General features: G+C 40.0%; 1 protein-coding gene across 1 annotated transcript in view; it reads left to right on the forward strand.

Moving 5' to 3' along the window:
- NTRK2 (neurotrophic receptor tyrosine kinase 2) overlaps positions 1 to 27,504 on the forward strand; it is a gene marked incomplete at its 3' end in the record, with an annotated part of 169,987 nt that overhangs the window by 116,338 nt on the left and 26,145 nt on the right. Inside the window, exons 10-12 of the mRNA XM_084304803.1 lie at positions 6,024 to 6,154; positions 12,039 to 12,211; positions 15,424 to 15,658. Coding sequence (XP_084160929.1) covers positions 6,024 to 6,154; positions 12,039 to 12,211; positions 15,424 to 15,658 — 539 coding nt within the window. The remainder of the gene's footprint in view (positions 1 to 6,023; positions 6,155 to 12,038; positions 12,212 to 15,423; positions 15,659 to 27,504) is intronic.

Consider the following 27,504-nt stretch of genomic DNA (forward strand, 5'->3'; position numbering starts at 1 on the left):
GAAATCAAAAACACTTTCAGATTACTAAGGCTTGAAGGCCTTGTTTGTGTGTATAAGGTAAAATTCATGCCTGGAAAAATTCATTCAACTTCATAATTCTTGTTTTCCTGTAGGGTGAATTTAGCTCATAAAACTCATGTATTTAAAACAATGTTAGCATTGTTATTATAACTTATTATGAAGTAGCTTTTGTTTGATTATAAGGATGTAATTGAGAGTGGCAATATGCCTATCTGTAGGACACTGAGAAGACCTTGGCCAAAAAAGAAAATAAGATCTTGACCAGAAATCATGTATAAACCCACAAAAGCCAGCAAACCATTGAGTTTCAGCCAGAGAAGGGCCATGTCAGTTGCAGCAAAGTGACTGTACAGTGCACAAGATCTGTGGTGCCCCAGCTGCCCTGGGAAGGACTGTTGCCAGGGCACCTTCCCAGGAGCTGCAGTACTGTATCACAAAGGGAGACCTAATTCCCTGCCAAGACAATGGAAGCTCTGGAGTTTAAAGTAGAGATCCTTTGAGGATTTAAGTTGTAAATAAAGTAACTGAAAGGCAAAGCTACGGAAGTCACGGATTTATCAGGTTTATCACCAGATGTAGCTCTTGACAGCTGGGAAGTCCCTGGGAATTATGCCATTCTGGTGAGTGCTTATTTTTCATAAAACACTTCCAGTTCTTGTTTCAGGAAGACCTAAGCCCATGGAGGTGCCTTATTCAGTTTGCCCATTAAACATCTCCCTCAGGGCTCCTTGTGGTCTGATGCCCGTGAAAAATGAGAGAAGTCACTGATTGCCACTCAAACTGATTCTGAAGCCATACTTACACTGGTAACGTGAAAAGGCCTGAGTGTCTCTCTGGCCTAGTAGTTCTTTTGTGAACCCTTTGTGTTCTGGCCTCTATATCCTGTACCAGCACCTCTGATTTGGAGTAGAGTTCCTGAGAAGCAGGTTTTCTGTTGGCTTACTTTAATCCAATTAAAGAAGTGTCTCAAGTGTGCACTATATACCTGAAAAAGGACTGCTTCCTTATGTGCACCTACAAGAACTGGGCACCAGTCTTGCATGAGGTTTTGTTGCTGCTCTATGGTAAAAATTAAACAGTATCACTACACAAAAATTTATATAGAATAATAAATAATAAATGTTTTATGGGATGAACACATCAGATAATCATAAATATACTCTCAGAACTGAGCTGACCTATTTCTGCATTGAGGCAACTCTGACAAGCAAGTTCTGTTAATGTTGTGCAATTTATTTATTTAGATAAAGTTGGTGGGTTTTGTTGCTGCCATATTATTGTCATGTTAGAGAGTGGATATCTTAGTGTGCCAGGATTTCTACTCTTCCAATAGCATGCAGGACTGTAGAGCTGCTGCTTCTGCTGCAGAATTTGAAGGTCATTGGGCTAGACTTGCTGTCTGCTGTTTGTAGTGATTTTGTATCCTCCTGCTATGTGATTCTTTCTGAAATTCCACCCTACTTTTTATGTGAATGACAAATGCTGTACAAATTTGGTATACTATCTGAGCAATCACTCAGCCATTTACACCTGTTTTTTCTAGCAAGATCTTAGAAATAGCTGAGTCTTAGTGATCGCAAGAGAAATGATGGAAGAAGATAATGAAGAAACTTTGCAAAATGTCTTTCTGTGACAACTCATGTCACATCATAAGCTGAGTCTTATCTGCTGCTGCTTTTTTCTTATGCAGCTGTAAATTTGTCTATAATATTACCTTGTCGGGTTATTTGACATCTTGAAGATCCTCATTCTCTTCTCTAGACTCCTGGTAAAACACATTTCATCAGAATCTTTCGCATGTGTACCACTAGCAAAATTTTGAACAGTATCCTGGAAAGGAGACTTAGCAGATGATGTAAGTGAGTATGCAACACAACAGAGTCTTCTAGTGTTGGCAGTTCAGTGAGCAGTAAGGATGGAGCTTGATTGCTGTGGCTCTTACTGTCCATCAGACAGCAAGTCCCTGTCTCTCTGTAAGTACAGTGATCTCTCCTGTTCTCTGTTGTTTTCATAAGGTATGTGAGAACATATCTGAAACTTGCAGCATTTGTAATACTGTAATTGGGTGAGGTGTTCACCCAGTGAGACACTCACTCATGCCACACGTTCATGTGGATGTATGTAAATTTTGTGCTCTTTAGTAAAACTAGCTGTAAAAGGACTAGTGTGATCTTTGGATGTGCAGGGGTATAGGGAGCTGATTCTATGCTTGTGTCACAACTGGTGGAGAGTGGTGTGACTTGCAGTTGTGAAAAACAACTGGAAACAACTACATTTTAAAAAGGATATTGAATATTTTTCCATGGAAGAGCCACAAAAAATGACTGGCAAACTAGACAAAATGCTTACCTGCAACGGGCTTCCATAACTTTGCTTTACCAATAGCAAGAATGATGTTGATTATTTGTATTTTGCACCAGACCTTGAAAGGGTGCTCGAGCTAGCAGAGGAAATCTACTAAAACCCAAGGAAGATAGATGCAAGCCAGACAAGCTAAAAATTAAAAGAGAATAAAGCCTACATTTTTATTAGCAAAATGATTACACATTTAGGGCAAGTGAATAGCTCAGACTTCCAAATAAAGACTGACACAGTTCCTTTCAGGAGGTATTTTCCTGCCAAGCACAAGTCAGTTAAGTCAGTATTATGCTCCATGCTGTGCAGAAGGTTATCTTAGTTAGTATCTTACTATCTGGTGTAATGGTCACATGTAGTGGTAAAATGTTCAGACCTATTGTTTGTGACCAAGGGGAAAACACTTTTACTCTGTCACAGCATTTCATTTTTTAATTATGTGCAGAAACTCTTTAATAACTTGTGCTTCTGAGTGTCTTGCTGTCCATGCCTGAAATCAGTAACATCCAGCTCAGTGAATTGAATGTGGTGAGGTGATCCTGAGCTGCCCATTTTTCTTGGAACCCATTCCAGAATGTGCTTTGATCCTCTTTGTTCAGCCTCACCATCAAAGGCAGGTTACCTAGTAGTGAAATCTCATGCCTGCAGATAGTGTTTACAGGATAAGGCCTCAATGCATTACTGACAATGTGACATGCTGTTTGTTAGTGTATGAAATACTGTCAGACCGGCTGTCTTGGTGGAAGGCCTCTGGGATCACAAGATGAGAAGAAAATCCTTTTCTGCAGTCCTCTTTCTTGTTGCCAGCCTGTTCCCTGCAGTCATCCAGGAGAGCCCTGTGCTTCTATGGGCAGGGTTTTTTTATGGATATTATTTAACATCACAGCCTCTATTCAGCATTTACCCTTGTTTAGTTTGCTTGGTCTCACTTCATATTTTAGGTTTCATTTTTCTCTTAAGTGTTTCAACTTGACTTAGCTCTTAGCTTAATGTAACATATTTTTTACAGTAATCAAACAAGATCTTTTAAACCAGGGATGACATGCTCTTAAAAGCACAAATGGCAGCTCAAGGGCAATCACCATTTAGAGTCAAAAGGAGGAAAATACATAACCACCCTTTGAATGTTTGTGTATCTTTGCCTGAGAGACAATGTTATGAGACCACTTCTTTGGTAATTCAGTTATGCCACCTCTTTGGCCAAATTCTGCTTTGTTTCTTCAATGCAAATCCAGGATAATCTCTTGGACTTCTATAGAGTTAATTGGCTTTATCCTGATATTAACTGAAAGCAGACTTTGACTTGCATTTTTCCATGTATCTCCTGCTGAAATCTCCTCCTACTGAATATGGTGTCAGTGTGGCAGCGGCCCTGATTGTGCTAAACGGATTTTTTCCTTAGCTCATATTTCTGTCACATCATATGTGTTTGATTTACTTACATTGTTCTTGTATTTAATCTGAATGTATTTAGTCACATTTACTGTCATTTTTTATTTGTTTAGCAACTCTGCTCAGCTTAGAAAGGTAACAGGGATGGATTGAACATAACAAGTTGCAAATACACTCTGTGCAGAGCTCTTCTGTGGCTTGCAGTGTTCTGCTTTTGACAGTTTGGTACGGGACAGGCTGTTTATTCAAATGCTTGATTTATATCAGAGCATGTAGCAGCAGATGTAAGTATACTACAGGGAAATACTTGATACATGTCTTATTTATTTTTACTGCATTGTTTGTGAAATCCTCCAGGAACTTGGTAAAAAGTCTTCTTACTTCCAGGGCACACATCAATAGTGGTTGGTGTTCAGAGTGGAGAGGACCCAATCAGGCTGTAGTCAGGACAACGTCTCTGGTAGTAGCAATGAGAGCAAAGTGAAAGACCCCCCCCTGCAGACATGTGGTTTGCTGATTCCAATAGAGCAGGACTTCAGCCCTGTTCTCTGCTACAAAAGCTGATGGGGTTTGTGAGCATTTTAGGGTGATGACGCTGGTATCATGGAGCTGAATGTCTCTGCTCCCAGTCCCACACAACATCCAGGCCACCACCACCTCAGGCTCAGCAGGCGTGGTCTCATGCTGACTGGATCCCCTCGCAGCAGCCAGGCATAAGCATGGCTGCCCAAGGGCCTTGCACTCCCCAGGCAGGCACAAGGGGCCTGGGGGTGGGGAGGGAGCTAAGCAATTGTTGAACTGCTCCAGCACCATGGCTGGAGCAGCTTCAGGCTCCTCTCATGTGTGCCCACTGCTGTAACGTGTGCTTATATCCTCCACAGCTGTGGGTGTGGGATGTGGGGATTTCCCTCTCACAGACCGTGGGCCCACTCTCCAAATGCTGCTGATAGCAGTGGGGACAAGCTTTCCTCCCACTACTGATGTTAGCAGGACTCCATTTTCCACCCTTTAGTAATGGGGGTAAGGTCGTTTCTAAGTTAATTGTGACTCGGTTTGGACCAAGCATGTGGCCAAGCATGGGGCCAGGGGGTGGGCTTTGTTTGAATATATCCCGGATTGTTGACAGGGTTCAACCCTGGTGTCTGCAGTTAAGTGGTCCAGTGGAGATTTGTATCTTGGCAGAAGGCAGCCTGATGCCTATGCACCGCTATTTAGCCCATTGCATTTCAGATTTAAGTTGCAAATAGGCTCTGTCTGAGCAGGATTGAATTTCAGTGTTTGCAAAAGCAGCTAAATGCTCTTAGGTTAAATGTGCCAGTAGATACTGGCTGTTTTGTACAATTTCAGCAACACAAGCAGTCTACCCTATTGAGTTGGCCAGTTAAACTGACTTTGCAGCTGCTTTATTTAGGTAGAACATTGCAAATTGATGGTGTATTGTACAAAATTTGGTATAGTCTTTTAAATATTAAATCTTTTAATGGAAGCTTGAACTGAAAGAAGAACATAAAATGAGATGAACAAAAATGCTCAAGGATTTTAATGTCTGAATCAATTGCTTCTGGGCAGCAATTCAGCTAAGTCTCTGTCCATGACACTGACTAAAACCTTTGTCCATCTTTTATTTCTTTTACTTCAGAGCAATATTGTAAATCATGTTTGTAAGAATGAAATTTCTATCTTAAGGTAACTGAAATACAGCTAACAGAGGGAAAGCAGATGAACAAGTGATAAGGAAACTAGAGAGCAAGTTGAATTTAGTTGAAAGAGGGCATATTTTGTTTTCCTGGATTAGGTTAATTTTAAAACTTTTTCTTCAAAACATTTTTGTCTCTGGACAAGACAGTTCAGCTATTGTTAGAGGTACAAAAATAGAAGTTACATGAGAAAGGTTGCTCATGTTTTCTTATTCTCTTTCTTTTTTTTTTTTTTCCCCTTAAATTGCAACAGCATTCATTTTTAAGTACGCTCTACAGCAGTCATCAAAATATGATGATAGATAGCCTTTTCCCAGGTGATTCTTAATTCCATGTCTTCTTATACAGCAAATGGACTACTCTCCAAACATAAATATATTTATAATTTATATTGGGGGGGGAAAGGCATTAATGAAACACATATGGGCGCTTTGATTCTTTTTACCATATGCACCGTGTTCTACAGGCAAACCCATCTCCAAGTGGCTGGAAGCATGGACCCTGTCCCATCCAGGCCTTGCAGCTCACTTTTTCTTCTGTTTTGTCTTTTCTTTGCAGTTGTTCAGCACATCAAGCGCCACAATATTGTTCTTAAAAGAGAACTTGGTGAAGGAGCCTTTGGGAAAGTCTTTCTGGCAGAATGCTACAACCTGTGTCCTGAGCAGGACAAGATCTTGGTGGCAGTGAAGGTAAAAGAGTCTAGGGTTTCAATCATTAATACGTAGTTGTAACTAATGATATTTTATTTGTAAATGATCGTGTGGAAGGTTCACAAGGCTAATGAGGTGTTAAAAGAATGTGATACGTGAGCTTGCTGTGGATTATAAAATGAGAGCTGAATTTCATAAGAAAAAAGGGAGAAAACAGTGTTACAAAGGGCTAAAATGTTTTCTGACCTATTTAAAATATGACTAGTGAAAAATAAAGCCGAGGCCATTAAAAATGCATGTGACTTATATTTGTGTGTCTAACAAAATAATCTATAACCAGCTAAGTGCATAGGTTATGCATGTAACTGCCAGTCAAAGAAGTCTTTTTTTTTTTTTTTTTTTTTTTTTTCATGATTGTGTGATTCTCTTAATCAGCCAAAGAAATTATCTGTGGTTAATGGTCATAACGTTCCTGGCCACTATATTAATAACAAAATTGTGGATAATATTTTCATGTGCTGTTAAATATTGTCTATATGGAAATCCAGAAGTCATGATATTTCAGAGCTGGAGGAGTGATTCTTGATTGTACAGCTCCAGTCAACCATTCCAAAACACAGTCCAAAGTAGAAGGGAAATATCCAGCGTGGTCTTGGGGTTTGTACACTGAACATGCTTCATAGTAGCAAATCTTTTAGTCCCCCAAAATGGAAGGCCTAAGGGCTGGTCATCACCATCAGCTATGGATGTACACTAGAAGACATTATCAGTTAAACTACACTCAAAGAGCTTGCAAAGTCTCCCTGGCAACAATCTCCTATCTCCATCTGTTGTTCTGCTGAAAGCTGAACAAGGTGTTCAACATTTGAGGTATCTCATTAAATGCAGGGTGAATACACATTTAGAATTCGGGCTGTATTTAGGGATCAGAAAATAATCTTGTCTGACCAGCCACAATTAGTCAACCATGTGTATGTTTTGGATCAAGCTGTACAGTAAAAGAAACCAAGTAGATCATCTTTTTGAAAATGGAAACAAGGCACAGAGTTTTGGATCTGGTAGTAAGAACATGAAAGGAAGATGAATTTGTAGACTGCCATCTTGCTCCATCAAAAATAGCATTTTTGTGTGTGTGTTTGTCAAAGTTACAAGCTTTTTGATAGTTGGAGTTGTTCCGTCATGTTGACTGGTGAGGAGAAATGAAGCCTGGAAGGGACATATCATAGATGGGAGAAAGCATAAGACGAGATGACAAAACTAGAACTGAATGAATTTTCTATTGTATTTTGGCGAACCTAGAGTGGAAACTTCCATTTCTCTATCACTTCAGAGAAGTGCTTGATAGCAAAATAAAAGTCTCTCCATTCACTCGCTGCCTTTGAAAGTCCTGACCAAATTGAGCCTAGCACTTCTGCTGTTAAATGCTGTACTGCACTCTCTCTCTGCTGCACTTTGTTAGTGTAATTCACAAGAGTATTCAGCCTTCATAAGGAGAGGTGTCTCCATGGGTTTAGGTGATAAATCTGTCAGTTTTCTGCATTGGTATTATTATTATTATTATTATTATTATTATTATTATTTTACCAAATCAATTCTTCCTAGCATCAAAAACTATTGCACAGATAACCATGACAAGAAAAACCTCTGTGGACAGATTATGCCCATTTTAGGTTTCTTATATTGGTTCTTAGATAGTGACCAAAGTCACATCTTTAAGAGAAATATTTTGGTGAACTGGACTGTGTCCAGGCCCCAACATTTACCATGGGGTTTGGCATTGAAAGTGTTTTTTGTTCTTCAAGGAGCAGACCTGGATGCCAGCAGCCAAGGTTTGCTTTTCCTGGCTAACAGCAAAGGTTTTACAGTGCTTCACCACCACCACCACCTCCACCCCCCTCAGCAAATCCACAGCAAAATTGTCTCAGTGAAAAAGATCCAGTGAGCCCAGTGGGAGCGTCTGTTTGGTATGAAGTGAGGAAGTGCCAGGGGTACTGGGGCAGCAAGGAAGCATGGCCTCATCTACCTGCAGACCTCAGGACAACGGCTGGTCTCCTTGCTTGCGGACTGCTATGCAACTGTGTGGCCTTGTGCAAGTGTGCTAAAACATTGGCCGAAACATCTCCATGTCTGATTCAACATCCATCCTTTTCCTCACCAGCAGGCTGATGATATCTGAGACCTTGATGCTGCTGCTAACTGCATGGGAGATAAGAGTTCCAGATAAATCTGGGAAGATACAAAAGCAGGCTTAGCATAAACAACCCCAAATGCTTATGCTTTTCCTCACTGGAAGAGGAGTAGGATAGTCTGTTTAAATTTGACTATTGGGACCTTTTGGGAGAACACTGAGTGTTCAGAAATGCTTACTGTGGATCAAAACCTGCAAGCATGGAGTTTAACCACAGGTCAGACTGGGCATGGGATTCCCCCCACCCTGGGTGAGTTTTCAAATCAGATCAGTACAAAACGTGCTGCAAACAGTTCTAGAGAACAGAGGGTGGGGGAAAGAAAGGTTCTCATTTCCCTGTTGGCTGTTTTTGCTGTGCCACAGTGGTTGTTCAGGCCTGGACTCAGGGCCAGTACTCCTGCACTGTCTACTCGTAGGGCTGGTTTCCCAGTCAGAGTTTTGACCTTGTTTAAACTGTCTGGAGCTGGGAGCTGGAGGTGAGGATGACCTGCAGAACACAAGTTAGCAGCTGCCTTTTGCTGCCCTGGGAATGGGAAAGGCAGGATTCACCCCGTACTGCTTTCTCCAGGGTTGTGTTTGTATAGCACACTGATGCATGTACTAGGTGATAAACGTTTCCATGGCACTGCAGAGGAGAACCAAAGCTTTCCAACTCTTCTCCAGCTCTCAGGTGTTATGTAGTGCTGGGGAGCAGTAAGCTGAAAGAGTGTAAAGGAAGGCTGTCAGGAGAGTTTCATTACCATGTCATACTGGTGCTAGTGAGAGCCAGATCCCCCTGCTGCTGGGGTTACAGCTCTGTGGCGTCAGGGTGGATTAAAAAGCTGGTGGCTTGCACTTGCTGTGCAGTGCAAGTTTGCAGGGTCCAGATTCTACATGGATACCTGGGCAAGGTCTTGATGAAGAGATTAAACAAGGGGTGGCAGTCCACCTGTCACAGGGCTGAACTCTGCAGATGAGGAGCTCCTCTACCAGCCAGGAAGTGCTTCTGTTGCCCAAGGGAGCATGTCCCCTCCTCCTTAGCTTAGCTACTGGCCAAGTGGCCTACTAGTTGGAAAGTTCTTGTGGTTGTATATCAGATCCTGCTTGGGATTGGTGACAGTACTTTGCATGCAGAGCTGTGACTTACCTGTCAGTATTGATAAAAATGAGTATGTTCTTTTCCCCGTCTTGTGCTCTTGTGGTTTTATTTTGTTTTTATTTTTTCCCTTACACTGAAAACAAGTTAAATGCATTACTCCCTGTCGTTTCTATGTAAATGTTACGTGGTTATTAATTTTTTCATTTTCCAATCTCCTCCTTGCCTGTGTCGGCTATCTCTCATGCATTGGGTCTATGCTGTGTCCTGCATGAAATAATGAAAATTAGAGGAGTGAAGGTTGCAACAATGGTGGGTTACAGAACTTAAGGTTGCCCTTGGTAATAGAAACCCTTTCTGAGTTTTGCCAGGGTTTTAGACCTTTTTGCATTTTGCTGTTTGACAGAAAATGCGTAATTGCCATGGCAACTGCTCTGTCATATGATAATTTTGCTGTTTCTATGAGATAAAAAGCTTCTCCTGAAATATACAATAAGCCATCATCACAGGGCAGAGCTGTCAGCATTTTTACTGTCTTTCCAGGGAAAGAGCATGTTGGAAAGAGTATGAGCCCGTGCTTCTGACTATATTTTTTTTCCTGGGTTGCTATTATATAAAAATGTTTTTATATGAATTGTTTTCTAATTCTCTTGCTGAGAAGAATTACAGTCCAATTGCTTTATACATGAAGCCAACAGAGGAGACTCAATTGACAACAAAATTGTTCCAGGTGATTTCTTTATATAGTATAGATTGGACTGTGAGTTGGTGCCTGCATCATGTTAAGGCATCACTGCAGAGCCTGGATGCACTGGAAGATATTTCAGTTCCAGTCCTTGCTTGATTCAGATGTGATTTGCTTGGGACCATAGGTGAAGAGCTGATTTGATATTTACCTTAGATGATATGGCTGTGTATATTAATATGTCACAGCTTATGAAGGTTTGTAAAATCCTTGTTGCATCATTATTGATAAAACATGTGAAAGAAGGGTTCTGCACCTGAAGACACATGAGATTCGTAAAGGGCTTCCTCAGGGAAGTGTCGTTGTGGCACAACAAGTTTCTATTGCCTCTGGTATCCACAGAGCCTGAAATCTACAGGGAAAAGCCCCTGTATCTGATAAATGGCTATTCACTCAGCCCTGCTTCTTTTCACCCCAGCTGTTAATTTTTAAGGTCCATGTCTGCCGTTTCATAAGTGAAGAAAGCATTTTCTCTGACAGTCGTCTTTTAGTCCCTAGTCCCTCATTCACAGAAGCATAGGTATCATACTAGTAAAGTGGACTGAATTCTCTCTGTTTAAAAAAAAAAACTGAACAAACCATAATTATTACAGCTAGAAACTGGGTTTGTTGGCAGAATGATTGTACTGTATCAACTTGTTCTGTGTCTGCTCTGATGAGCGTGGTTGGTCCCATGGTGTCTACATGAATTCAGAGTAGAAAATAGCCAGGAAAAAAACATCCTGAGTTAAAGCAACGATGTTAGTTTTGAGTCTTACTGTCTTTTGTTTTAAGTCTAATGGTAGTTAAAATACAAAGGTACAAAGCCCAGCTGTCAGTTTCTGTGATTAATAACTTGTGAACATTGTTAACCTGCTATCATTCTCTTACTGTTTTAAAAATGTTTTTTCAATTAATACAGTACCACCATTGTACCTTTTGAAGGTAGAGCACAGTAGTGGTTTATTGTCAATTATTATTATTTCTCACTTAATTGGTGTCAGAATTTGCTTTTGGTTTCGTGCATGAAAGTGTTTCCTTGCTCATGAACTGTAGTTAAGAAGAGATCTGAAACTGCTTATGAGTGGCAGGTAAATTAGTACTATTTCATTATACAAAGTTCAAGCCTCCTGTTTGATCCAACATTGATATATTTCCTACAAAATGAAAATGAGCAGGATTTTAGATCTATATAAACAAGAAGTGGGAAAATAAAAACTGCCACCCCAAGATTCTGACCTGCATCTACTTACTCTCTGTCTATCAATTTGGGATTGATAATTCAGTTACTTACACATTTCTTAATCTTAGTCATGCAAGTAAATTTACTTTATTTCAAAGGAGTTTCTGACTGAAGTCTTAGGTTGTAAGGTCTGTTCCAAGGATCTGCCCTTCTACAAATCTACTGAATGTATACTGCACCACAGGGACCAACATCAGCAGTAATTACATCAGTAATACATAAGAAATGCATCTATGTTCCACTAAGTATTTTAAGCAAGCAAAGCTTTATTTTAGGGAACTTAAAGCAGAGGTAAATACCAACGGGATACCAGGGGTTTACCTGAGTTACAAGCTAAAGAATACAAACCAGTTGTGTACTAGTATGTTTTTTTGGATAAGATCAGATTTTTTGTTCTGTGTTTTGGGAAACACTTGAAACATCAAGATCGTGAGTATTCCTACATCCTCTTATAATAAAAATTATTTGGTGGGTATTATACTGTGACATGGGGCAAGGGAACAACAATTCTATTGCCTTTACTAAATTGCACTTAAACATCGCATCTGCATTTCTAAAAGAGTTACTAAAAATGTATTTCTTCCATTCTTTATGCAGTATAATGTCCTTATCTTACCCTTACAATGCCTTCCCACATGTTCACTACCTTCTATGAACTTCTCTCCTTCCTCACATCCTTGTTTCCTCTGCCAGACACTGAAGGATGCCAGTGACAATGCCCGCAAGGACTTCCACCGTGAGGCAGAGCTGCTGACTAACCTGCAACACGAGCACATTGTCAAGTTCTATGGTGTCTGCGTTGAGGGCGATCCGCTCATCATGGTCTTTGAGTACATGAAGCATGGAGATCTTAACAAGTTCCTCAGGTAAATCCACCAACATGTATTGTGCTGGAGAGCTAGAAGTGGGCAATGAAGGTAGGCACCTATTGGTGCTTAATGCCAAATTAACTCCTGTCACTTAAAAATGCAGACACCTGAAAGTTCAAATCTGTGTAACATTCATTTTGTGTACTGTGATGTGGAGCTCGTTTTCTTGGTATATTTGGAAATACCATTACGTTAAGCCTCACACTTTTCCCCAATGGAATGGAAACTGAAGAAATATAGTTTTCTGTGTATTCCAGGCTATGGTATTCTGAAATGTTTGGTTATAAAGCTTACAGTAAGAATTGTCTTCTTGAGGGTTTTCTGGTAGCATTTTGGAAGATCCCACTCAATATCTATTGCTATCTGTAGGCATCTAAAAGCTTCTGAAATCTAACCCCTTTTCTCTTCCCTCCTCTGAGAGTTTTGGAAACAGTGCCATTAATCTGTGGCAAGAAAATAGTGAATCATGGAAACTTTGGTGTGGTGGAAAGCACTACATTTTGGGGTCTAATTCATAAAACTGTTCAGGAATGTGCATTATAAATTGAAATTTGGCAGTAAAGTAGTGTACTGGTCTGGCTGGGATGTTAACTTTCCCTGCAGCAGCCCATACAGTGCTGTGCTCTGCACTTGTAGCTAGAACAGCAGTGGTATCACACCAGTGTTGTGTCTGCTGCTGAGCAGTGCTGGCACAGCACCAGGACTCTCTCTAACATTCCTAGGGGGTGGGCAAAAAAGTGAGAAAAGAAGCATCACCAGGGCAGCTGACCTAAACCAACCAAAGGGATATTCCATACCATATGATGTCACACTCAGCAATTAAAGGTGGAAGCAGGAAGAAGAGAGGAGTGGTGGGCTCTCATTGTGAAAACATTGGTCCTCCTCCCGAACACCGGCTATGTGTGTTGAGGCCCTGCTTCAAGGACACGGTCAAGCATTGCTCATTTGTGAGAATTAGAGAGTAATTTATTTCCTCTGCACTTCCACATAGCCTTTATTTGTTTTTTTGTTGTTGTTGTTGTTGTTTTTTGATTGTTTTTTTGTTTGTTTGTTTGTTTGTTTTGTTTTGTTTTTTTGTTTTTTTTTTCTTTTTTCCCTTTCCCACTCCCTTTTCCCCTTTCCCTTTTTTTCCCTTTAATTAAATTGTTTAGTTAATAATACTCTTTCCTTAATAATAATAATTATTATTATATTTTTCCTTTAATTAAATTATCCTTATCTCAACCTGTGAGTTGTTCTTTACAACTCATCTAAGGAGGGGAAGTGTTTGCAGAGTAAGCACTACTTTTCCCAGACTGACTGTCTCTTTGGCAAAGGATTTAAGTGTATTGTCAGGGCAGTGTTGGGGCATTTACATTTGCCTGCTTGGACCTCTGCCGTGGATCAGGAGAAAACTGTGGTTTCCAAATACACTGTCCCAGTACTTTTTGAGAGCACTGAATTTTCATTAGAACAGGCCAGATTTGCAGCTGATTCATTGTCACAATAAGAAATACTTATTCTTTGATTTTTTTTTTTTTGTTTTTTTTTTGGCCTTTTCTTACCTCCTAATTCTGACTTGAATTGTTGTAGAGAAAGGTAGTTTAGCAGACAGTATATTTCCTCCATTAGGTGTTCTCTTTCTCTCTCTCTTTTTTTTTTTTTTTTTAATTATTAATCAGCCCTGGTCTTTAGAACATAAAATGATTATGCCGGGACAAGCTGTTTAACCTAAGCTCCAATTTGTCATTCCTCTCACATTTGCCGCAGCTTGTGCTGCAGATCAGAGGTTAGCTGTAAGTGGTCTGTAAAAGCCTAAATTTCTTACCCTGCAGCGCCACCAAAGGCTGACGGGAAAAAATCCGAAATTCAAGGATGAGCCTCCCTGTCTGTGTGTAGCCAAAGGCTGTTTCAGATCTAGGACCACAGCCTCAAAGCCATGCCTGCCTCATGCTTGTTCTGGGCAGTGGAGGCTAATGTGAACCCAAGGAAATCTCCGTCAGTATTACTGGCTGTTGCAGACACTGAGGAGCACCACAACTGCAAGATGGGTGGAGTGTTAAAAATAATAAAAAAGTTTCATTAGATACAAATCTCCTCAAGGAAGCCAGTGAAAGAAGAATTCTTTAATTTAGTGATTTGAGGCTTCATATCTGAGAGCAGCCAAAAAAATATAAAATAAAAAAAAATGATAATAAAAAAAAATCAGTGCAATGAAAAGGTACAGTGCTTCTCAATAGGAATTTTCCTCTGAGTCTTGGTTGGAGGTTTCATACCCTCCTGTACATCCCGCTTCACCCAGACCAGTTGAATGTTTGGTTGTATCCTGTGGCAGAGAAAGTGCAGTTAACTTCTTTACTTGGTACCAGCTGCAATCCCAGCAATCCTACACACCTTCTTTCATGTCTTTCTCACATCTGTCACTTTGCTCATGAAGTTCTTCCCTTGGGGCAATTTTAATATCATATTTCTAATAAGTAATGTCAGATTTGATCTCACAGATTTTGATTAATTTGCAACTCTTTTCCAAACTCCTGTGCCCTTCCCTTAGGGATGAATAAGGCCTCACCTTCATTGATTGGAAAGGTGATTCTCTGAAACTCTACTTTGGAGGAAGGAAGACCTTCTGAGAGAAAACAAAAATTGGTTGTAGAGTGTTTTTCCAAAATAATTGAGGAGGGAAGGGCAGAGGTAGTCTCTTTGAGAGATTACTTTGCAGGAATAAAATAAAAAAGGCTACTGAAGACCGAGACGAGTAGAATGGATAGAAAGTCCTTTTCAAAATATTATAAGGTATATGAATGAGGAATGATTGTTAGCTGATCTTATTAGTTGGCTAAGGATTGGATAGCAATGCTTATCATAAAATTGTGTACATAGGAATGCTGATATCAGTATCTTTGAGTTACCAGGATGTGACAGGAGAAAGGTGGTGATTTAGGATAGGGGGTATTATGAATCCAGCTGCCTTATTTTCATGAGCAGTATATGTACCTGTTGTAATATGTTCTTCAAACCACCTGTCTTTCACACAGGGAAGGAAAACAGAAAGTCAAAAAAGCCAAGAGACAAATTATTCCTATTTCATCAATGAATCTATAACCCCCACCTTTTTTTTTTTTTTTCTTTTAATTGAATAAGTCACTTTTGTGGTTTTTGTCTCACTAATACCTTTTACCTCTGTAGCTTGCAAGTGGCCTGTCACTTAATCAGCTTATATTTTGATGCAGGGCACATGGTCCAGATGCAGTACTGATGGCAGAAGGCAACCGTCCAGCCGAGCTGACACAGTCCCAGATGCTTCATATCGCCCAGCAAATTGCAGCTGGTATGGTTTACCTGGCATCACAGCACTTTGTGCATCGGGATCTTGCTACCCGGAATTGCTTGGTTGGTGAGAACCTACTGGTGAAGATTGGGGATTTTGGGATGTCTAGAGATGTGTACAGCACGGACTACTATAGGGTAAGTGAACTGCTGTAAGTGCTAACAACTGAGGTCTGGTTCAGTAATCATACCACACTGATGTGACAGATTCTGGTTTTACACTGTTGGGTAATTTTGAGGCTGGTATATGGAGATCTTGGTTTTGGGTTACAACATTTCAGTAAAATTGGAGCAAATTAATCAGAATAAGATTGGCATGTCCTGTTTACGTGCGATGACTTTAAATTCTAATAGTAAAAGATAGGAAGGTCTTTCTGGGCAGAAATTTTACATGGTTGTTTGGCTGTAGTGAAGACGAAAACGAAGCAGATGGGAAGGAAGAGTGGGTAATCAGATCTGGCCCAATACTTCTGAGTTATTGAAATATGTTATCATATGTTTCTCATACAAGTGGAAATTGTTTCTTTTAGGTATTTTATGATGTTCCATTATAAAGTTTATTTGAGTAGCTGTAAGTAGTGGATAGCAGTGCTGAATGAGCTATTTCGCTCATGGAAAGACTAGTTCAGAAATTATTAACTTCTCAGTTCATTTAAAGCTATCTGCAAGCTTCTCCTGCCTTAAGCCTATTCTTTAATTCTACTGCTTATGGTTGAAGAACTGTTTTGCATCACTCTGGTGAGGGTGATAACTAAGTAGTGGGTAAGAGTAGCCCTTGGTGCATGTTCAGATTCTGGCCCAGGTTGTATTCCCTAGGCTCAGTTGTGGTATAATGATGTGTAAAGTTTGTAAAGGGTTCCTAGAGTTGCTAGGATTAACAGGACCCTGTACATTAATCAGTATCATTGATGTTGTCTTTGTACTACGTGACAAGTCAGGTAGTTGATTACCACATGTGTAGCTTCATGAGTGGAACTGCAACTATCAGGTTTTTATGGCTTGCAGAAGGCAATCCATGGGCAAGCTGTTAGTTTGTGGGTGCTGGAACTGTATGTATCTTGTAAAATAAGCTACTCAGTCTCTTCAAAGCACATTCTCTGTATGTGCCTCTCACATCACTTACTATCAGTGACTTCTTTTTAGGTAAAATGAAGGACTCTTCCTTATCCATCCTAACTGGGTTGCAGTGTCCATAAAATGACAGTGTCACCTCTGTGCCAGTGTTTGTCGGATGCCTGAAAAGAGATTGATTTTACATCCAACTGATGCCTGACAGGGCAGAGGAGGGTGCACACAAAAATTATTTGTTGTGTGTTGTTTTTCTTAACAGCTGAGAAATAAGCTTTCTCTGTTCTTTGTTCCTCTTATCTTATTTTAGAAGGCAAACCTAGTAATTTGTAAACACATGAACCAGACTCCTCTTATATTTTGTTATTTTGGAAACTTGGCACTTCAAGCTATTTGGTCAATGTAAAACAAGCATGACTTCATTTCAGAACTTGGAAAAATACATAGGATAGTAATCACTGACTCTGTGTTCGCAAAGACACCAGTGAGCAACAAAGGCTTTCTTGATTTTGCTTCTGACAAATGAACAGTACTTGCTGGGACTGGAGACATATCTATGTTATGTATTTTAGTGAGACTGGATTTATTTACCAGTTCATCATTAGAATTAAGAATGAATGTTCATGCTTAATAGTAAGTGTTTGCAAAAACCTTGACAAGAACAGCATTTTTGAAAAATAAATGCTTTGTCTTGTTCTAATTTTTGAAAAAAAAAAAAAATCCTGCTGCAGAAGAACTACAGGCAAAAGGGGTAGAAACTAGGTAATCATACAGGCTTCCTGGGGACAGCTGAGGTTTGGTGCAAACATTGGTGTAGTGGCTTTGGTGGCACCTTACCTCCTCATGTTCTTCTGGCTTTAATCCTTGAGTTTTATGCATCAGCACTCAAGCAAAGCTTTTACCAAATGAAGGAGGAGTTTAGAACAAGACCAGGATTTTGTCCTGCCTGAAACATGACATGGGGAGGTTCTGGTAGCCTGGACAGTCATGGGGTGCTTTTCAAAGTACCTCATGCAAGTGATTCATTGCATTTCTCATTGCCTCTTCTTCAGAGTGATTCTCTCCTTTCCTCTTCCTTCTTCTTCTTCTTCTTCTTCCTGTCCCCCCCTCCCTCCTTCACATCATTCTTTTGAGGCCAAGGGAGGATCGGTGTGGTCCAGGAAGAAATAAAGGAATGAGAAGAGAGGGGGAGAAGGAAAGGAAGAAAAGGACAGTGTTTGAAGAGGATGCAGTAATGGGTGTGAGAGAGGGAATGAATAAGTCAGTTCATTAAGCAATGTAAAAGAAAAAGGAAAAGGAAAGTGGAAAGAGGCATTAGTAAAAGACACAAATGTGGTTGAAGGGAGAAAGATGTAGACATATGGCAGAGGTGATGAATGAAAATATAAATATCATGGTTCCACCCAAATTGATGAAGTAAGTTTGCAGTATGATGGAAATGTATGAAACCTCAAGTTGTGCAGTCATTTGTTTTGAACAGAGAGAAAATTGAAAAGGATCATTTCTCCAACCCCGCACGTTCCAGCTGTCTTTTAGCTGGTACAGAGGAGAGACAGAGCCACAGACTGCCTTGCCACTGTATTTCACACTGATAAAAGCTGGAAGCCCCAGCTGAGTCTTTGAGGTTTTTGACTGCACAGCTTGGGCCATATATGGGCTAGCCAGAGTCTGACTGTGAAATAGTCAAGGCTAAGGCTATGATGACTTTCCAGAATGTTGCCTTAACAATTATGTCTATGGCAGGCCTAAGCAATGAAATTAATTGATGACATTGGGATGGCACTGACCCACCATAACTAATTTCTTATAGCAGGGTAAGTCTCTTTTAACTGGTCAGACTTAATTGTATACACAGAAGAAATTCTTCCCCAACTTTGACAACTTTATCTGATGTTCATTGGAAGGATTTATACAGCTTCAAAAAGCTCTGCAGTTTGGTATTTGTGTTTGGTATTTGTGTTTGTTAAGGCACTGGAGTCTGTTTACTGAGATCCTACCACCTTGTCAGGATGCTAGATTTGCCCAAGATGATTATTCATTTTTTGTTTCTGTAAGATAAGGATGGTCACCAGTACTTGTTTGCTGTCAGATTGTTAATGATACTCTGTATTGAAGCAGCTCAGTAGTTAAAAGAGTTTTGAGGGAGAAAGAGGGAGAAATATCCCTTGGGTTCAGAATGCATGTCATGCGTGGCTCTGGTTACACACAACGTCTTCTTTTCTTCCTCCCTTCTTTTTTCCTTCCTTTTTCATCAGACATCTTGGGGGTGGAGAGAGTCCTGATATACATGCTAACAGTGAAACAGCAATAGTTTTCAAAAGTCACCCCAGATGATCACGAAGAATTTGCAATGCCTTTTCCTCTCCTGCACTGCCATCCACCTCAGGTCAAACTAAAGCAACTGTCAAATAATTAGTTTCATCCATGTGCCCAAAAGCTCCAGTGACTGCTGCACTGCAGGCCTTGTAGCACAGTGCATCACTTCATGACGTTATTTATTTGCAGAGTTTAGGTCTCAGGTTCATTAGGGACTTTTACTTGTTTTGTTGACGTTGATGTCTGTTTTTTGTTGCTTGGACTCCCAACACTCACAAGTCAGAGTTTCCCTTCTTTCCCTCTGATACTCAAATAATGTGACTCATCAGCAGCCTTCAGTGGCTTGACGTACTGATACTAAAGCATGGGAATGACCAGATTGCTAGTATACTTCCTTGCACTCAGAAAATACTTCAGGACCTTTTTAGGCTCAGAGTTGAAGTTTGCAGCTGCTGCTCAGTACTTGCTCTTAAAATACTTTTCTACATTTTCTTATCATATACAAACAAACACAAAAAAGAAGGTCATCTCACCTCAGTACTTGGAAAAACTTAACAGGGATATGCTTTAAATATCCAGCCTGGTCAGCCAGCTGCAAGCTTGAGCCAAGATCTTGCATGAAACTGTGATCTCACTGAAGTAAGTAAGAGCTTTGCCATTAACTTCATTAGGACCAGAAGTTCACCCTTCCACGTTATGTCTGCCCAGTGCAGAACAGAAACTCTGTTTCTGATTTAGATTTATGGAGCTAAGTTGTGTAATCCCTGTTTAGCTATTGTATAACTAACTTGCCTTTATGCAACAGTGCAAGGAACAGTAGAGAAAATAAGGACTCTATGCCTCTGCTTGTACAAACCATAGAAAGAGCTATCAGAAACCTGGAGCTATTAGCAAAGTTTTCATCTTTAGGCCCAATTTGTCCAAAAGCTACAGAGAGGTTTAAAAGTCGAATTAGCCTAAGCCTTTCTCCACTGCAGAAATCTATACATTAGGTGTTAAGGGCAAGAGGAGTGACAAGAGCCTGAGACCTCCTCAAGTCACATGGAAAACCTCAATACTCATTAACACCCTTAGCACCAAATCTTATGAAAATTCCAATCTGCCAAGGGAAAAGAGGAAGAGATGTCAAGGGTATCAATGCTGTCCTTGGTCCCTAAAAAGAAATCTTCTGACAAAAATTTCTGAGATGTCTTCCAAAGTCAATCACCCCTGACATAAAACAGATGGTGACAACAATCCCTGTAAGTCTGTCTCAGTCAGAATTACCTTTTGGCAAGTAATGGTTCCGTTTGGCATAATGTTATGAGTGCTCAAACCGGCTACACCAGCCTGGCATTTCTGGGGTCTAGTAACAACCATTGGAGCACATCTGGCCCAATATCCTGTTTATGAATGTCATCTGTCCTCAGTGCCTCAGAGCAGTGGGGGAACAGAGCTTAACACAGAGCCACACCATGCAACAAGAGGTAAAACAAAAATGCAGGAGACCGATGCCAATCCTGAAGAAATAGGTTAGTTGCACATAAATATGGTCCAACCTGCATAGTGCCGACAACCTTGTTTTCAGATCTCTCTCTCAGGTATAGTACAAAATTGGACAGCAGCAGTCTTCTATCTCTGAAGTTTGAATGTCCAATTCCTAGAACACTCTTGAGTATTATACAGCCCCTCCCATTAATTTTCCAAGGTGGACATTGAAAATAAATAGGATCCTGATGATGGGGCCTTCCTTGGAAGGCTGCTCCAGAACCTCTCACTCGTCCTGGCTGCAAATCTTAATAAGTAGTCAAAATTAGTTCATGACCAGTGTACACCCACTTGATCACATTATTCTCCAACAGAGAGCATTATTCTCTCTTCCTAGCTTTAATTTGTCAAATGTATTTAGAAAAAGTAATGCTTTCCCCTCCCGGACTGTTTTGGATGGTTAAACAAGGCAAACTGTCAGGAGAAAAGGTTCTTTTTTCTTCTCCCAGTAGCCTTCTCTTACATCTTTCAGTGTGTGAAACAACAGTTTAAGTGTCTCTTTCCGTTTCAGACATCACTAGAGCTCTGAGCAGTATTTTCCAAATAAGGTTTTTGCCTTTTCTTGGACCAGAAATACTTCCCTGCCTCTAATGAAAATGCACTGCACAGTGCATCCTAGACTCACATAGCCTGTGTGATATTGGCATACAGTCACTGTATTGTCGAACAGTGCCCTGGGCCACTCTCATATTCTGTGGCTTCCAAATGAAGAACATCCTCTTTTCTGAAGTTTTTGGTTTCAGTCTCTAAGTGAGTGGCTGGCACATCTTGTACCTCTGGTGGTTGAGAGAGACTGTCGTCTTTCATTTATTTTTAGCTTCTTTGGGGGCTGCTTTTTATTTTTATTTTTTGTTTTTTAATTAAAATTCAGGTCTTGTCTAAGTTGATGGTGAGTAAAGAACTAAAGAAACAGAATAGTGAAACCAAAAAGTAAACTGACAAGGGAGTGAGATAGACTTGCAAATTTCCTAGATTTTTGTGTCTTTGTTTCTTAGTGTTTTATTTCTTGATCAATTCTAGTTAATGTTAAATAAGTATTTTGGGAAAGGATATCTTCTTGAAACATAGCGTACCCATGCAACTTTCATTTAAGATGTGAGAAGTTGTTATGCTTCTTAGACTCCAAGGAAAACTTCCAGAGAAACTAAGAATTACACAATTTGATATTCTATGCCAACTTTAAAAATACCCAGTTTCCAGACCTTCTTTCTACATAAAAAGGTCAAAAACCCTTTAAGAAACAATTTTGACCCTGGGAATATTACAGCCCTTGGCAAGGAAGCCCGATTCTGATCTCCTGTGTTACTCTGAAAAAAACAGAATATTGGTTTTGAAGACAGTGAAACAACATTGGTATTAGAGTAGTGAAATGGAAAAGAGCGTCTTGGCTGCTAGGCACAGTCCCTCCTTCACATGTGAGCCTAATACTTAATATTGTAGAGTGCTGTATTTCTGGCGACTGTATAATATGGTTTTCTAGTGACTCTTTATATGAAACATTTGCTAAAAGATAATGCTAGTAAAATAACCACCAGAGAATGATATCACTTAAGTTATTTCCAGTACCAAATGCCTGTTTGCAAAGAGAATTAATGCATGACAGCAATGGACTAAAAAAAGAAAAGGCTGGTTCATCATTATTTGGGCTATAACTAGCCAGGCAAGCACCACCATGCAAATGTTTACAGTGAGGAACAAGTGTTTGTCTGTTCCGAAAGGGCAGTAGCAGCAAACACCTGCAGGTTTCAGCTGTCACTACAGAGCTGAATACCTATGTGGGGGTGTTTGGAGGAGGCTGCACTAAAGAAAACAAGAAAGAGTTACTGAGAAGTCAACCAGCTTGTCAAGGCATCCTCGTAGGTGTGTGTATTGAATTGTCACAGTTTGAAGGCACAGTTTGAAGGCTTTTTATTAGCTGCTATTTTTGCATTCATTGCTCAAAAGGAAATTATCTGCTTCCCTACATGGACTTTTCGTCTCTCCTCCTCCGTCAGAGGCTCATTGCATCATGTGTAGTGCTGGGGAGGACAGAGGGTTCCAGCAGCCCTGGAGGACATGCACAGATGATTTCATGCAACTGGAAACAATACAGGAAATAGTGGGGCAGCTACAGAGATGTAAATCTAAACTAGTTCTCCTTGAAGTCAGTGCAGTATTTTTGAACTTACACTAAAATAACTGCAAACAGAATTAAGCCTAATGGTTCTAGAGGGCTGTCAGAGGCTTTCTGAAAGTCACTACTATGTCATCATTCAGAAACTTTAATACACCACAACATCCTGATGCTAAAGGACAATGCCTGTTGCTATTTGGCCATGTGAGAGTATATTTTATTATGTGCAGGAAGCGTGCTCCTTACAGTGCTTGCTTTTACACATCCCAGACTGTTGGTGCTTCTTCCTGAGCTGCAGCTTAGTGACCTGCTCAGTGCTACACAGAGTGTCCAAAGGCAGCTTTGTCTCAAACAGGTGTAGTTCTATTTTTATTGCCATTTTTAGCATGGCAATAGAAGCAGTCACTTCCCAGTGGAGTTTTCTCATCTTCTTCACATCAGGGTCATTGGTCTTGCTTATGGTTCTGTCTTCATCTGTTTCCACTGACACTGATCTTAAAAGGGGAGTCCCAGAAAGTTTTCCATATTAGTGTTAGGAGAAGAAACATCAGATGTCCAGCATGTGTAGTATCACACGTTTAACAGCAAGTTCCTACTAAGCTCCATCTTGCAGCTTTATTGACAAGACAGTAATATAGAAAATGAGTTTTTCACTGAGAGGTTGTGGTATACTTTGTTTTGCTGCATTTTAAGACCCCTCTCACATGAAATGTGCAACTAGGAAACAAGTTCCACTGTTTCTTGAGCACATTCTTCAGTCTGTGAGATCCACGAGGGCAAAACCAGAAGAATATAATGACAAGGCTAAAAAATGGAGCTGATTGAAAGAAAAGCTAGAGCATAGTGGACTTGCTTTTGTGACCAGTCTTTTCCTTTGGAAATCTGTCCCTGATGGATTTATGCCAGCATGGTTCATATGCAGGATATCAAGAAATAGTCATTAAAAACTAGTTTGTCTTGAGAAAAGATGTTCAGGCAGGAACCAGTACCTAGAAAATTACACTATGAGATACAGAAATTCTATTGACCTACACTATTGCTGAAAGTTCTGAGTGTATGCTGATCAAAATCTTAACCAAAGCGGTTAGAAATTTTCCCTCTGTTTGCTTCTGTTAAAAGCTTTGAGAATTTATGGTTTGCTCCTACTTTGATTATAAAGCAGCTATAACAGTTTTCAAAGAGATGGAAATTCTGGTTTTGTCCACTCCATTTTAAAGTAATTTTTATTCTGTGGATTTCAGGAGGGTTATTCCTGATGAATGCAGGAGGTAAGAGCCTTAAGATCTATATGCATGCCTATAGAATAGCAGGAAGTTTACACAGTCAGCATCACTGGTGGCTGACACAAGCTTTTCTGTTAAGGGGCTCTTAGCACAGATGCTCATTAACTTTAAAAGTCCTTTTAAAATTATATATACAAAACTGAATCATTCTTAAAAATAACCACACATATGGATATAAATTGCAGGAAAGCAGTGAATCACACATTGAAATTAGCTTTACGAACTGCAATTTGTAGAGCTTTGCAGAACTGTAATCCATTAAGTAGCAGTGCAGCCCTACAAAGCCATCTTTGCAGGTGCTGGAAAGATTTGGCTGCTGCTGAAATGTTTAGCACATAAGAGGGCCGTGTCCTTAATCCCAACCCCATTCACAATTTGCCGGATCATAGTTTGATGATTAGTGGGGACTAGCTCCTATGATTTTATCAAGAGCCAGTGTTTAGCACAGGGTTTTAGAGAGTGAGTTTACAGGCAGCATTTTCTAGAGAACAGGCATAGAATAACAAGAGAAATGATGAAGTGAGTTCTGTAGTCTTGCTTCACGGGCTAGCTCCTTGTGCAGACTACTAATGTCACTCTGTAATTGTGGTAAGGAAGCATTTGTAAATATCTGGAAAAAAAGATACTGTACTATAGTGGTACAGACAGTCACTTTTGGCAGGAAATCTGCAAAGCAAATGACAGAACTCCAAAGGTTAGCAGCTGAAGCTGTTGACTGTGATGTGTGATGCACACAGTGTGAGGAGAAGAAGTGGGAACAAAATGAGAAAAAGCTCTCTGGGAACACTGTGAGCAGACCCAGAAAGTGGAGCGGCAGCTCTGGGCTGCAGCAGAGCACTGGCGCACCTTGTGCGGCCGCGCCACTGCCCCTGCTGATGGTGGGGTCAGCACAGAAAGGCCACCCAGAGGGAGCAGGGCTAAGCTGAGTTCTCCTTTGAGGACTGGTCACAGATTCGCCTCCCAGCAGAGTCTTTGCTGGCTTCCAGCTGGAAGATTTTCTTATGCTAATAGGCTCCCTCCTTGCAGAAAGGAAAGCAGTTGCTAGGCAGTTTTCCTAAACATGCATTTTTTTCCTAGGTCCAGAGGACAATTGGCAGTCTCTTGGCGTACAGAACTCAGGAAACACAGAAAGGAAGAGTTAGATAATTAGGCTGAAATACTATATGTAACAGAATGGATCAAGAAGATGAGGACAACATCAGCTAGCAATATAGAGTGGAGCCTGAAAATATGGTTCTGTAGATCAGTGCACACATAGGAAAGAGCAACTGATGGTGAGTGGAAATTGCAAAGAAGGGAAGCAATGTGTTGTACTGCAGGTAGCTTAGGTCTCCACTACCTTCTGGGTCCCTCGGCTGTTTGAAATAGACCTGTCTGAGCCTGTTGACGTTGGTGACAGAGAGGTGATGTGAGCATGCTCTAGGTTTTTTATATAGTTGTAACCCATATACCTTTCCGAAGCCTGTTTAGTATCAGACGTCATGAAGAGTGCTGAAGTTTTTGAGAGGTTGTCAGGACAGTTTCCAGGTTTGCCAAAAGGTGAGGACCTCAAAAGTGAGATGATTTTGCATCTGGCAGGCCCAGGAACTTGTACTTAATCTTCAGTGATAACTTGGCTTTGCTTTAATATAGTCTTACATAGGGAGCCAAAACATTTACAAAATGCTGTCAAGCTTCTAGCCGTGCCCAAACTTTTAGGATTAGATGAAGGCCTGCTTTATGATGAATGAGGGGAGATGCATCTGATATCAAGGGTTGATCTTAAAAAAGAAAATCAGCAATGCTCACGTTGACTTGAATGCTTATATCTCCATCAGATGAGTAAACAGATCTGCAGAAGAAAAGCCACAAGTAGGAAGTAACTTTGTTCTTCCCAATGCAGAGAAATGCTTTCAAGAAAAATTTCTACTTTAATACTTTTGAATTTACTTCTAGAAGTTACTATTTACTTGCCAGTGAACAGTATCCTTGCAAAGCTGCTGTCCAGCCTTTGTTAATTTGAAGATCTTGCATTAAATTTGATATGCAAACAGTTCATATTCCTCTGTTCCTGTACATGTCATCCTGGGCTTGATATTGCAACAGCAATGTCTTCTGCCTGTGATTTGGGTGCAGAATCGGACCCATTGATTCTGGTCAGACAGAGTATGGTACCTCTATCTGAGCTTGCATAAGAGGTGATACAAATGAAGTTTTGAAAACTATTTCCTTATTTAGTCTTGCATCTTTGTGTTGTTCTCAAGCTATTCCCCAATGTGTATTTATTTATTAGAGGTTTAACGTGGTGAGTGGATGGGCCTAAGGAAATGTGTGACTTGGCATGAGTTGCATCTGTTCTCTTTGCTGATGAATGTAGTTAGTCCTTAAATTGTATTTCAACACTTAGTTTGACTTAGAATAATCACACTTTTAATTTGCTGTGGTATTTTTTTTTTACCTTTGTGGCAATTATGAGGAAAGACTACTTCAGTGTGGTTTTGTTCAAGGAGCTGTATTCTGATTTGCATCATGTGACCAGGAACTCCAACACTTGTTGAAACTAATCCAAATTGGTACCTAACCGTATGAAGTCAGGACACTTTTTGAGATTAATTTTGCTTCTGAGGAGTTTGCCTAAGCCACCTTATACAGAATTGAGTCATGAAAAACAGTAAAGTTGTGGCCCCAATTTTTGAAGGCAACTAATAGAATGGTCAGCAGTAATCTTTATAAATCTTTATCCTTGCTGATGTTGATGAAACAAAACCATTTTCAGCACTGTTACAGAAAATACATGCTCTGACTTTTTTTTTCCATACCAGCAGTGGAAAATATTGCTAGCTCTAATTATTAGAAGAGACATTAGTTGAATTACTTCTATACACATCAATTCAATAGAGCAACTTAAATTCTTTCACTTAAACAAAAAGAAAAAAAAAAAAAAAAAACAGTGCTAAAATCCATAAAGTATCTTCTTTTTTTTTTTTTTTTTTTTTTGGTCCCTTTTGCTAAGGGCAAGAATTGTGAATGAGAAATATATTGGAGTAAAGTATTCATTGGTGTTAAAGAGCTATTCAAGCTAAAGGTCTGTTTAGCTGGTTCAGAAACAAATAGGTATGCACTGGCTTGATTGAGAGTATAAATGCAAATTTTGTAAGTATAAGAATTAAGCCTGAAAGCACCCTTTCAGCATAAAGCCCAGCTGCTTTCAAGGTAGAGGTAGATACACTTTGGAAAAAGCTAAAAGAATAGTCATTTGAGGTACCTAGGAGAGGTCCTGATGTCTCATGAAATCCTATTTCAGTCCCATATACTACATAGCTGTACTCAAGATTTTCTCCACAACTGCAGGGCCTGAAAGTGTACATTCTTAAATAAATGTCACCTCTATTAGTCACATAATCACATGATTAGAAGCCATGACCGTAAGGAAGAGCTGTAGTGCAAGACTTTTGATAATAGAATAAAAGACTGCAAAACTGCATCTACAAAAATATTGAGTCTCTCTACTATTTAAGGGAGTAAAATACTAATAATAATGGAGTATGTGGTGAAAATAAAATGTATAAAAAGCCATTTAGAGTTAAAGGGAGCTTGAGACCGAGATGCTTTTAACCACAAGATACTTTTTGTTGTTGTTGTTGTTGTTGCTACTGAAAATGAATATGATCTAAATAGTTAGTTTTATAGCCCGTACA

This window comes from Netta rufina (assembly GCF_964035555.1).
Source record: "Netta rufina genome assembly, chromosome: Z".
In the NCBI taxonomy this organism is placed as follows: domain Eukaryota; kingdom Metazoa; phylum Chordata; class Aves; order Anseriformes; family Anatidae; genus Netta; species Netta rufina.